Below are 12,806 nucleotides of genomic sequence, written 5' to 3'. Positions count from 1 at the left end.
ATTATTAAATAATGATAAAACATGTTTTTCAATATCATTATTGAGGATTTTAATTATTCACATTCTGTATGATTTGAAAAGTGTCACACTGGTGAAAAAGTGAAATAGACAATGAAAAGCCTTGATCTGCTCAGTCTTCTTATATCACAATTACAGTTTGACAAACACAATTAGTTGAACAAATGAAATGTAATTGTACCAAACTTCTTTGCAGGAAGAAATAATCAGAAAAATGAAGTATTGTAAAAGTTACTGTAAAACAAAGCATCACAAATAATATGTGGTGGAATAACAACACTCAAGTAAAGTACAAGTACCTCAAAACTGCATTGAAATTACTGTCCAGCTCTGAATACTCATATCAGCTGCACCAGGCACTACCAGCGACCATTAAGTTGAATAAACGTCTCTTTATAATAGTTTGAAGTATTCATTAGGACCCTCGCGGAGTGCAGATGTGTTCTGGGTGTCGTTTATGAAGTAGTACAGATGCAGTGCTTAGAGGTTCCAGGTAGCCCCGCCCACTGTCCCCTGGGCGTTGCCATGTGTTTTTCTTGGCGCACTGGAGCAGAGTGACGCGGGCGGGACAGTCAGACTGACACCGCCCGGGACAGTGGACAGGTGCGACGGGTTTCATCACAACACAGGCACGGATTACTACGGAAATCGAAATAACGCGGTTTAATCGGTGGATATTGTCGGAGTGTGTCTGTGAGTCCTGAAGGATGCTCCGCCGTAGTGCCGTTAGCTAACTGTCGACTAACCGTTAGCTAACTGTTAGCTAAAGTTAGCTAACGTTAGCTAACACTAATTAACAATGCACCTGACTGAGGCGAAGCATCAAAAAGTTCAAACTGACATTTATAATCTGTTTCCGTGTTTTTTCCATGCGACCCCGTGAACTCCGGGCGGATTCCCTGCAGGCTGAGCGACTTGGACAAGGTTTCCTGGAGGATGCAGTCTCTGTTTCACAAAAAGATCTACCCCAGCCTGGTGGTGACACGTGCTGTGAATAGCGGTGAGTCTGCTCTAGTCACATCCATGTTTGATTTCATCCTTGGCACCTGTCTCGGGCAGAAAGGTCAGGGAGACGTCTGGTGGGGATCATGTAGCTTAGTTAAAATATACAAAGCTTAAAATGTGCCTGCATCTCTGTGTTGCAGATCGCATCTACCACTGATTATGTGCAATAGATGCATCAGATGTATTATTAACATTTTCCAAAATGTTGTTTCGGTGTGAGACATTCCCCCAAAAATATGTTGATATTGTTGAATTTAATTTATTGTTCAACCCTCATTGTAAAATCTTAGGAAAACCCCTGACCTTGCAACAAAAATACCGTCACTACTGTTATTGTGTTTTAAAGAGGTAGTTTTACTTATGACATGAATTCAACTGACACCAGGTCAACACACCAGTGAATTTATCCTCAGGGTATTCTTGTTTTAACTTTGGAAAACCTGGAAATCGGTGTTTCCAAAAGCAAACCAATGTGATTTTCCCATTTTAAATTCATTTTAAATTAAAAGTTTGGGAGAATGGATTTTTAACAAGAAAACAGGGCAGCAAAGAGCTGCTCGTAAAGCAGCTTTGTTGATATAACTACTTTGGAAGTATCTTAAGGGTAGCATTACAGTACATGCTGAATAAATTATCAAGTTATTATCATTATTTTGAAAACATAAATATCAATGTATCATAAATAAATATAATACAACACGTGTATGTTAAGCTTCACGTTGGAAATTTATTAATTTAAAAAAACAATTTTTTTTTACTTTTTAACAATAACATTTCAATTTCCCGCACCATTTCCATGACCCCGGAAGTTGAAGGTATAAGAAGTACTTCCTCCTCTCATCGTGACGCATTGGGCGCTAACAGCTAGCAGCTAACAGTGAAGAGACTCGGCCGTCAGGGCGCCGTCTTATTTGTCCTCTCCTCCGCTCCACTCGGGAGTCTCTTCCGCAGCCAGGCCTCTGTGTTGTATCAAATAGAGAACACGGTTTTATCGGTGGGGCTTTTGGCGAACAATAATCGAGAACCATGGCCGATAGCGGACATTACTACAACGGTAAGAATCCATTTTCACTACCGCATGAGTCTGACACGTTCCGCACCTTGTACCATTGTTTTCAGAACATGGGGACTTTACCAGGAGGAGAGAGTTCAGCAGCGCTGATATCGAGTTCGAAGGAGGAAAACCAGCCTATTACGAAGCTTCCCGAGGTTCCAATCATGGCAATTTACCGACAAAAGCATTAACGAACTACTTAATTATTTCAACTGTTTTTTTTTCATTGTTATGAAAGTACCAGACTATGGATTATAGTGTAAACACAGACTACATCGTGTGCAGTTATTTCAGCGGTTAAAAGGAGTGGGTCTGTCCTGTACCAGCTTTATTCCCTTGAGCATAGTTTATTTATCATTATTGTGATAAAAATAAATAACAGTGTATCATACATGAATAAAATGTACTGTGTATGTATATCATTTTTTTATAGTCAAAAACTTGATCTTATACATGAGTAGGACCTTATATTTTCTCTAAATTATGTGTTGAAGTAAATATATAACTTTGTTTGTACTTCTCTGATGTATTAGTTGATATAATTGCATAACAATGTTTGATCTTTCTGTTTTGTTGTTGTTCTTTAAGTATGTTCAGTATGGTTTGAATTCTGTTCCTTTGATCAGAGCACGATGATAGAACCGGACCACAATTTCGTAATCGCAAAGGCCGAGGCCCTCACAAGGGACGGTCGTATGACAGATCTCGCCGAGACCGCCCGCGGGGAGGCCATCAACCTGGCTTTGCAGGTCCAGGTCCACGGTCTAGGCTTGATGACATTGATGGAGATGTAACTATGGGTGAAGGCTCTCAAGACAACGGCTCCCAACACAGATTGTAAGTTTGCCCAATGGGCTAAGTCCCTGTTTTGTGGTTGAACTTTTTCATCAAAAGTTAAACAGCATTTTTGTGGGTTTGGATGGGAGAAAGAATCACAACAATACAACAAAGATTACTCTAGAAACCCCAAAGGAAACTGCTTCGGTGAATTCTGGGTTGTTTGAAAAAAATCTCCACGGAGCAGGCAGACATTGGCTGAAGGAGAGTTTTTTTTAAACATGTCCTTGTTTTGACCTCTTTAGCAACCCATATGGGAAAACTGGTCGAAAAGGAGAAGGACGATTTGACCGAGACAGGCGAGGAAGAGGTAGAGGTGGAGGTGGTGGCTTCAGAGGAGGAGACCGAGGTGGAGGAAGCGGCGGTGGAGGAGGAAGAAACCAGTCAGGCTGGTCTAAAGTAACAGTGAGTATTCTATTAATATACAAATGCCAAAAGACAGATTACCTTGACATGTGTTGAAGAACATCATATTTTCCTTGTCTCTTTGACAGATACCACACGGAAGAAAATATGACAAGAAATGGTTAATGACCGCTCTTCAGGACATCTGTTCAATTCCCTTCACCGCTGTACAGGTGAGGTTAACTCGTTTCTGCTCTATGCATATGTTTACCAATCACAAAACTAATTTGGTACTAATTTTTGTACAAATTAAGAGATCTGCTATCAGCAAATGTTTTTATTTATTTGTGCGCTTAAATGCAGCATGGATTCTGCATTTTAGTACATAAAGGGTGCTGTGAGTCTCTATAAGAGAAATGATTTTACTTCGACAACACACTAAGCTGCGGATGTTGTGGAAGGAGTTGTTTTTCGCACAATGTCTTTGTGTAGATGGATCTTGATTGTTTTTCTCTCTCCCCGAATCATCCAGTACCACGTCGACCACGACAGAGCCCATTTCTATGTGGATGATCCCTCTGCGTCTATCGCTTTACGCAAATGTTCTCACAAGATTATAGACACAGATGGTTATAAGGTATGTTGGAGTAATAATGGAAATCTCTTAGTTTCATTAAAAAATATCCATTGTCCTTAATGATAATGGCATGTATCATCAGATGCTGGTAACATCTTACACTGTTACATGCATCTTGAAGATTATTGGTACATTTAATTGGTATCTTAGTCATCCCTACTTCTTTTCTTTTGTATTTATCTTTTATCACATTTCATCTAAAACTCAATCTACAGTGTATCTTTATTTACTAACCTCTCTCACCTTATATTTGTTCTCTGAAGGTTGAGGTTCATGTAAACTCCCACTCTCCACCGTCCTTCCTCCAAGCTGACCTGAAGCCTGAACACTTGGAGCACCTGAAGGTGGGCTAGAGGAAATAATGCCCTGTCTGAGAGATCTGAACATGTGAATGGGGCTGTTGCCGTCGTTGTCCACAGTATCTCTGTGAAGTCTCCATATCTTTTACCGGTCAGCTCGCAGAAGGAATAACTCAGTGATGGCGGATGTACCTGAGACATTCACTCTGTCGAGGGTCGACCAATCACATTGGACCAACTAACGTTAACAATATCTATTCGCTGTAAATACAAGTTGGAGTGGGCGCAAAGAGCTGCGACAACCAATTAAAGAGCAGCCTCAGGCCCCCATAAGTTTAAGGATCCAGAATTACTTCCAATTGGCCGACGCACCTAAATTTGTAATTTTTTTCTGTGCGGATCTGACTTCTCATGTCTGCTATTATGTTATCTTTCACAGCAATGTATGGCAAAACGTTTTGATGGCTCCCAGCAAGCACTTGACTTGAACAACATCCGAACAGACCCAGGTAATTAGACTCATCTCTTTCTTGGGTATCTGGCCTTACTGTGATCTAGGTAGACGGTTGTGTTTTGGTACATTTGGGATTCAATAGGGGGGACAAACAGTCTGTGCTTGATTTTATTACTTCACTGGGACTTAAAATGATGAATTTTTTCTAATTCAAGGTTTTTATTTTAGGTATTGTAACTGTGGATTGTTTTTTTGTATGTAACAGACTTGGTGTCCCACAAAGTGGAAGTCACCTTGAATCGGAAGACGCACATGGAAGCTGTCATTACTATTATTGAAGGAAACATTCCAGAGGTAAGATTAATACATATCTCGTATTCTTGTGGAAAATAAGTGACAAATAATTTTTCACTGTTAACGCTAAATAATTGGTGAAACTGAATGTATGTGCATCTTATCTGACTGTTGCCAGCTGACTTCGTTGAACCTGAGCAACAACCGTATCCACAAACTGGATGAGCTCTCTGAATTGGTTTCCAAGGTGCCTAATCTGAAGACTCTCAACCTTTCCCACAACGAGGTAAGATGGGCTGCTCTGTTAATCTCGACTAATAACCGCACAAATTTTAAATCTTCCTCACACCATGTTGTTCTGTTTCTGTGGGGTGTAGCTCAAGTCTGATCGGGAGCTGGACAAGGTGAAAGGCCTGAAGCTGGTGGAGCTGTGGCTGAACAGGAACCCTCTGTGTCTGTACTTCAAGGACCAGGCCTCATACATCAGGTCAGTCAGCGAGTTTGGGGGATGAGGGGTAAAGTTGCTATGGAAGGGACACAGTGGTGTGACTGCTTGGGTGCAACTAGGGGTGTCCACACTTCTTTCCTCTGTAGCAAGAGTAACCAGTATTGTGCTGCAAATAGGGCTGGGCGATATGGAAACAAATCATAACATGAAAATGTTTCTTATATTCATTGATTTATATCGCGAAATAAATCAATATTGATATAACATGCATCAAATCAGCGGTACTCCAATGAGGCGCATTACTCTGCGCAGGTCAGTGTTGTGCTTGAACGCGACATGAAGTATCTACTACTACTGAGACCAGTTTGTTTGACACTGGGAGCGAGTTTGGAGTTTACACACAGAGGCCCTAGGGCCCCACTCAATCACACATAGTCTCAGGAACTGATCAGTATAAGTTTACTTGCCGTTTCTTTGATCTGCTCCAGAGTTTGAGGCTGCATTTAAATATGAAAAATTTGTTGTCAATAGATCAACACGATCCGCTGGAAGACGTTTTTTCTGTCTGCTCGAATCTGTCCCTCCTGACTGCGTGTCATGTTATGTTGTTGAGCAGGTCTAAACATGTGTCTCATAAACTCTCGAGCGGATCAAGATCAAGCAGCAAGATGCCTGTGTGATAACAAACTGTTTTCTCAACAGTCAAGGATGATTTCAAGGAGCCAGCTGACATTCACTCTTTACTCCCTGTGTATATCATGTTTTTGTTGTGTAGAATAGAAAGCCTTTATTGTCATTGTATAGTGATACAACGAAATGTTAAGTGCCACTCCATGAGGTGCATAAGAACGTACTCGAATGTATAAAAAAGACAAAACGCATATGATACACATTTCACCAAAGTAGGAGTATAAAGTGGGTAGATTGCATATTATTGCACAGTCCACAATATTGCACAAGAATGGGGGAGTATAAATTAACCTTCAATTATTTCCAACAGTAATTTGTTTATATATATTTCTTTCTACTTAATATTTCATCTTTCCTTCTTTCAACATTCTTTAACAAAGATTTCTATAAATACAAGTTCCTGAGGATCATCAAACCGAGATGCACTTCAACATTGTTTTCCTTTCAGCTTGCTTTAACCACACTTCCTGCAGTTATTCACCTTTGATGAGAGACATCCTATCATGCTTTGGTCTCTCTTGTGGTTCTCAGTGATTCTGTACCCAGCACTCCTCTGTTGATATCCTGGTTAGTTTTCCATTAACTGCGATAAAATTTGCCACCACTCAACTGCAATCAAAAACCCTTGATAAGACACATTAAAGGAGACCGTCAGCATGACAGTCCTCCTACATGATCCCCTGCTTTTACAGTATGAATACAACACAATCTCTTAGGCATTATTGTCTCACAGCATAGTTCTGTTTATTGAAGAGAGGGCAATCTACAGGTGTCTTGACAAATGTTTGGATGAAACAAGAAAAACCACAGCCAATGATTTCCATCCCCTGGTAGCATCCTTAACCACTGGGACCCCTAAATCAGGCGAGTATGGAAGGCTGGATAGCCCATGACGGGTAAGATCCCCCCTCAAAAACCTGGGACAACCTAAGGCAGGCACAGTCACGATTACTCAGCCTCAGTCCCCATGAGCTCTGGCTCACTAAAAATGTGACGGGAAGAAATGGAGAAGACAAGACTCCACAGGAGAAGCCGTTGGGCTGAAGCAAAGAAGATACGTGTCATTATTAATGACCAATGATGAGCCAAAGAGAAAAGGCAGTTTGTCTCTTCCACTAACTTGGTTCTATCTTGCCTGAAACAGGGCGCCTCTTTTCAGTGAAGGAAGTGAAAAGTTGGCCAAATACCCTTTACTAACTTCTGAGGGAAGTGATTTCTGAACTCCCAAGTTCACTTTTGCCCTGAAATAAGTCAACATAAGTGAAAATACACTCTTCCAGTTTCTGATGGCTGTGACAAGTACATTAAGCTCAAATATTCAGCAGAGAGATCATGCATGTTTAATAATATCCCAGTCCTTCTGTAACCAGAGGATTGGGTCTAAATTAAGGAGGAATATACTCCATCTACTATTGGTGCATCAAGACCCATCTGTTCAAAAGAGATGGTGACTATGAGACAGTGATTACTGTTCTGCTTGTGCAGTAGAGGAAGACTATAGGATGAGTGGTAGGACTGCTGGGTTCAGCTCACTTTGAGGCCACCTATCCTTTTTGTTGACCTCTGTTCTCAGGTTGCCTTTCTTTGCTGATAATCATGGGCACACGCACTGGAAAAATCACACATGATAATTAGCGATTTTCACCTCTTCAGAATGTTAGACGACTTGTGTTAGTGTCTGTGTGCATTTTATTTTATATATTCTTTTTACCCAGACCCTGTTAGGTTTTGTCGTGATGTAGATTCATCCGCTCCCCCACATCTGGGCCAGAGCTTGGGGCGGAGTTGACAAGACTCCTGGCCACCTCTCTCCCAGTATTTTACTATTAAACATGGACGTGTTTGCTGGATTCCAGTGCAGTCGTGGGCCTCTGCATGTTTGTATGTGTGTGCTCCTAGAAAAGTGTGCTCATGTTGCTTCCCCATGTCATATCTGTGTAGAGATCCATATTGGGGAAGAGGGTGAGTACTTGCTGGTAAGTACAATTTGGGGTGGGAGAAGAGCCAAAGAGTCCAGCATGAAACTGAAGGGAGGAGGACAGTGTGTACAAAACACCATTTGTTGTTGATTCAATAATAAGTCCTTTGAGACACTGGATGTGTATCTGTACATGGCTGTATTCTCCTAGATTTTCTTGCAAACCCGACAGCTTAAAATGACAACAACTGAGGCGCATTAAAAAAACATTAAGGGGGTCTGCGGGTGTGACTGTCTGTGGCATCATAGTTTTGGACAACAAACACATTACAACTGTGTGGGTATGAGGTGTTTTGTGATGATAACTTTCCTGCTCTCGATTTTTGTTCCTCTACCAGTGCTGTGCGGCAGAGGTTTCCCCGGCTTCTCAAACTGGTGAGTCCACACGTTTATCTTGCCTCATTATTCTCTGCTCTTTCAATACCTTTGCAGTTGAATCATACTGAGCAAGGACGTAATAAGAAACTATGGGTTTTCTGGCACCCTCTTATTTATAAAACAACATGCATCTAATAGCTTTTGTGTCATTTTATAGTTTGACTGCACTTCTTTCCATCTCTGAGCTTATTGTAAATTTGTATTCATATCGGTTACACTGCAGTATTGTGAAGTTTGCCATTTAGGCAGTTTTACAAATTTAAGCTGTTCATGAGTAGTATCAGCATCTCAAGTCTGTGACATCTATAAAGAATTGCTAATATCCCTTTTGTATTTTTCCTTTTTTTTTTAGGATGGTAACGATCTCCCCCCACCCATTGGATTTGATGTGGAAACACCCACCACTATCCCAGCGTGCAAGGTTACTTGTTTTATCTCATGTGATTTGATATCAATATTGAAACATTTTGTTCTTGTCTTTTTGTGCATATGTAAATTTAAGATGCACTGTCCACCATGAGAAACTCAAGTCTCAAGATTATTTTGTTGTTAATGACCTGACAACATTTTCTTCTCTATTTGATAATCCAGGGCAGCTGTTTTGGATCTGATGAAATCAAGGTTCTCATCCTTCGCTTTTTACAACAGTGAGTGTCTTTATAAATAGTCTGTTAATCACTGGCTGTTAATGCTCTGGTTACTGCTTTCAAATTTAATTTCTATAAAAAGGTTTTTAAGCAAGTTGGGATCTCAGGAACCCAAGAAAAGTTTTGCATTTGATTGTGTTGCAGGTACTACAGCATATACGACTCTGGGAACAGACAGCCGCTCCTTGATGCTTATCATGATGGAGCATCGTTATCCATGACAACACCTTACTCCACCCAGAACCCCTCCAGGTAAGAACATGCTCAAAGACACTTGTAAATATGTGCAATATTGGTCAAAGGAATGTGATGCACTCAATAATTTAAGATTTTTGTGGAGCTCCAGCCATCATGGGCTGAAGTTATCTCTGAGCCCACTCCTCCTTATCTCACGCTACATCCACACCTTTACATTTTAGTTTAAAAGACATCCATTTTGCAACAATTTTGACTGGTATCCACACAATATTTAGTACCTACAGTGGAGACTTTTGGAAAAGCTTCCGGCCCTTATTTGGTTTGAAAACTTAGTGGTTGTGTTTTAGTAAGGACGGACAGATATTGAGACTTGAAACATGATGCAGTCACCCACATTCACGTCCTGATTTGGTCTTAATAGTAACAACTGGACTAACAGTGATTTGTTTGTTTGTTTGTTTGTTTATTTGACAGGGACAGTGCATATTAATAGACATTTCTGTAAATATGCCAGATTTAGCCAGAAGGTTAGTTTCCATCTGCAGTCCTTGGCCAGATGTAACAATAGGCTCCCTAAAAAGCAAATAAGCAAATAACAGAAAGAGTTTAAAAAAGAACATAGAAAAGCAACAGATAAAACATTAATTATAACCACATACAAGGATTCCAAGCATGAGTCCAAGCAAAGAAAGTAGGATAGTAGTAATAGTGGTGTGCTGTATCAAATAGATAGTGCGCTACAGAGCTAGACTGCTGATCTGGACGGTGATGGTTTTAGTTTTCAATCCCTGTTTTAAAATAAAAACATCAGTGTGGATGAAGTCTGAGCTGTATTCTCATTGATTCTGTCTTTCTCTTGGCATTTAGGAGCAGTCTGGGAGAATATCACAAAGACACTCGAAACCTGAAAAGGATCAAAGATACAAGTGAGTTTTCCTTTCGAAATATTTTACTGATGGGGAAGTGGCCGTCCTGCCATGGTTCTGCTATAAACACAAGGAACATATAAACAGTACAGGATTCAGTGAATTACTGTCATCACAATAACCTTCATAAGAATAATATCAATGAAACATTCTTATATAGGTTGAACACATGGGTGGGTTTTGTGGTTGGTTCTACATGGGCTGTATCCTAGTAACTACATAGCAACCATCATGGCATCGGAATAGTCTACATTGAATATTTTTGTGAATTTTTCCCTCTCTGGATCTCTCCTTCTTTAGCAATGAGGTTTCGACTACTGAAGCACACGCGACTGAATGTGGTTGCTTTCATCAACGAGTTGCCCAAAACCCAGCACGACATCGCCTCCTTTAACGTCGATGTAAACACCTACACAGTGAGTGGATGTTCCTCAGTTGGAGCTGCACCTTTCTTTGGCCACTTTGTCTCACTGAGAATCATTTCCATTAACTCCTTAAAAATGTTTACAGAACACTCTGCTGTCATTCACTGTGAGTGGTGTCTTCAAAGAAGGTGAGTTGTTTGTTCATAATGATTTTAAATTTGGTTTCCACCCACTGTAAAGGTTAAACAATGCTTATTTGTATTACTAATTTATGTCTCGCCTATTTTATAGTTGCTGTTGACGGTAAATCCCGAGACTCCACCATGGCCTTCTCTCGAGTTTTCATCACAGTCCCAGCAGGGGGTTCTGGGTAAGTTTAGTCAGTTCCCAGTGGTTCTTTTCATCTTCCTGTTGTCCATCTTGTTTTCCCTGTGGAAAACGCCTGTTTCCAAGTACAAACATAGTAACAGTTGTGGGTCACCAAGAAAATACCATCCTTATCTTTTTGCACATTAAACGTCATGATGATGAGTAGAAAAAGACAATCTCACTTGCATACGGTTGAGATTTGATTGATTTTTCCACATTTGGTCCTAAATTCTATTTCTAGCCTTCTCAAAAAGTAAACGTTTTTTATTTAACATAGTAACCACAATTATCTTAGTATCTCAAAACCTTTTATTAGCAAATAAAGACGACCACAAACACTTTTCCGTGTAGTAAGCCCAGCACCTCCTGAAACACCTGAAGCGTTCAAACTTAATTCTCCATCTGTTTTTTTGTGTCGTAGTTTGTGCATCGTGAACGACCAGCTTTTTATCCGAATGGCCACAACAGAGGAGATCCGCCGCGCCTTTGTAGCTCCCGCCCCAACTCCATCTTCCAGCCCCGTCCCCACCCTCACCGCACCGCAGCAGGAGATGCTCACAGCCTTCTCACAGAAGTCTGGCATGAACCTTGAATGGTCTCAAAAGTAAGGCGTTTTTTCCCACGTTGTTTGTAGACATGACATAATTTATTTTGATAACTCAAAACATCTGAACACCTGTTCTGTGTCACAGGTGCCTGCAAGACAACGAGTGGGATTTCAACAGAGCGGCACAGATCTTCACTCAGTTAAAGGTAATATGTTTTACAGTCATTCATTTAATTTCCATATGTGATCATTATAGCAATGCTCTAAAATATTTTTCTCTCTTTCCAGGCGGATGGCAATATCCCTGATGTTGCGTTCAACAAATGAAGAGTTAAATCTGCAGTTGTCTTATTTATGCCTTTTGTTAAATCTTTCTGTTGGCTTTTTTTTGTTTTGTTTAAAAATAAGGATCGAGTTTAATTTCCTTTTGATTATTGCTTTATTTTAGCAGCCAAATGTCAACAGTTTGACCAAACAACTGATATTAATATCCAATCTTGAGCTACTATAGTAACCTTAGTGTTTGGTTTGTATAGAAATTAATTTCATGTTTTCATAGGAATAAAGACGGATGGCTTGACTTTGTTCATCTTAATTTTGTTGTATTGTGTTCAACAATAAAAATATTTTGTCACAACTGATACATTTCCCTTTGACCATAATACTGTATGAACATAATATTGAGTATCAAAGTTAAACCCTTTAACTTGGAAGAGAAAATGTTAATACGTGGACAACCATGGCTCCTACAGCTTAAATATTACACTAACAAACTGACTGGCAAATAATATTGCTATTGGGCTGTAAAATTGCTGATATATAGGTTTTGTTGTTCATTTGGAGTGGAGATGATAGGTTTCTAGTCTTAAGCTTGTGCATGCTGCTAAACCTGGCACAATTCATCTCCCTCTCAGATTACTTAATTTATATACTTTCAACTTTATGTATTTAAGTTTTTGCAAATTATTAGTTGACTTTCCACTATATCAGAGATCACTTGGATTCTCAAGATAAATTTAAATGAATGAGTGAGGTAATCCCATTTGCAAGTTATCAAACTAAATTTCTAAAACATTTTCTAGATATGAGATAAGTACGTGATGTGGATCTTCATCGATTTCTCTTTAAATAACTAATTCCAAATCCACCTTCAATGTTCAAGGTATTGGGACACCGACCGGAACTTCTACGACATCCCATTCAAAATCCGTAGGCATTTATATCTACTGGTCCCCCTTGCAGCTAAAACAGCTTCCCCTCTTCTGGGAAGGTTTTCTTAAAGGGTTTGGTGTGAGTAAAATTTTTGCCCATTCATCC

General features: G+C 40.0%; 1 protein-coding gene across 1 annotated transcript; it reads left to right on the top strand.

Moving 5' to 3' along the window:
* The first annotated feature begins 1,877 nt into the window (after positions 1–1,877).
* On the top strand, positions 1,878–12,130 carry nxf1a (nuclear RNA export factor 1a). The gene is made up of 21 exons (XM_061079441.1): positions 1,878–2,077; positions 2,704–2,914; positions 3,160–3,319; positions 3,409–3,492; positions 3,792–3,896; positions 4,160–4,240; positions 4,635–4,704; positions 4,915–5,003; positions 5,122–5,229; positions 5,321–5,430; positions 8,398–8,434; positions 8,790–8,858; positions 9,029–9,084; positions 9,229–9,336; positions 10,150–10,208; positions 10,509–10,624; positions 10,719–10,761; positions 10,865–10,943; positions 11,364–11,546; positions 11,635–11,695; positions 11,778–12,130. The coding sequence occupies exons 1-21, from the start codon at positions 2,050–2,052 to the stop codon at positions 11,814–11,816; spliced, it is 1,896 nt and encodes a 631-aa protein (XP_060935424.1). The 5' UTR covers positions 1,878–2,049; the 3' UTR covers positions 11,817–12,130.
* Positions 12,131–12,806: the final 676 nt, after the last annotated feature.

The sequence above is a fragment of the Limanda limanda genome, chromosome 10 (assembly GCF_963576545.1).
Source record: "Limanda limanda chromosome 10, fLimLim1.1, whole genome shotgun sequence".
NCBI lineage: Eukaryota > Metazoa > Chordata > Actinopteri > Pleuronectiformes > Pleuronectidae > Limanda > Limanda limanda.
This window is presented reverse-complemented; position numbering and strand designations above follow the sequence as displayed.

Bases quoted from the DNA above. Each gene is read 5' to 3' on its own strand.
- nxf1a (XM_061079441.1), top strand. From the start codon at position 2,050: ATGGCCGATAGCGGACATTACTACAACG. The intron at 2,915-3,159 runs GTAAGTTTGCCC...TGACCTCTTTAG, and splicing joins AACGGCTCCCAACACAGATT to CAACCCATATGGGAAAACTG. The intron at 8,859-9,028 runs GTTACTTGTTTT...TTGATAATCCAG, and splicing joins CCACTATCCCAGCGTGCAAG to GGCAGCTGTTTTGGATCTGA.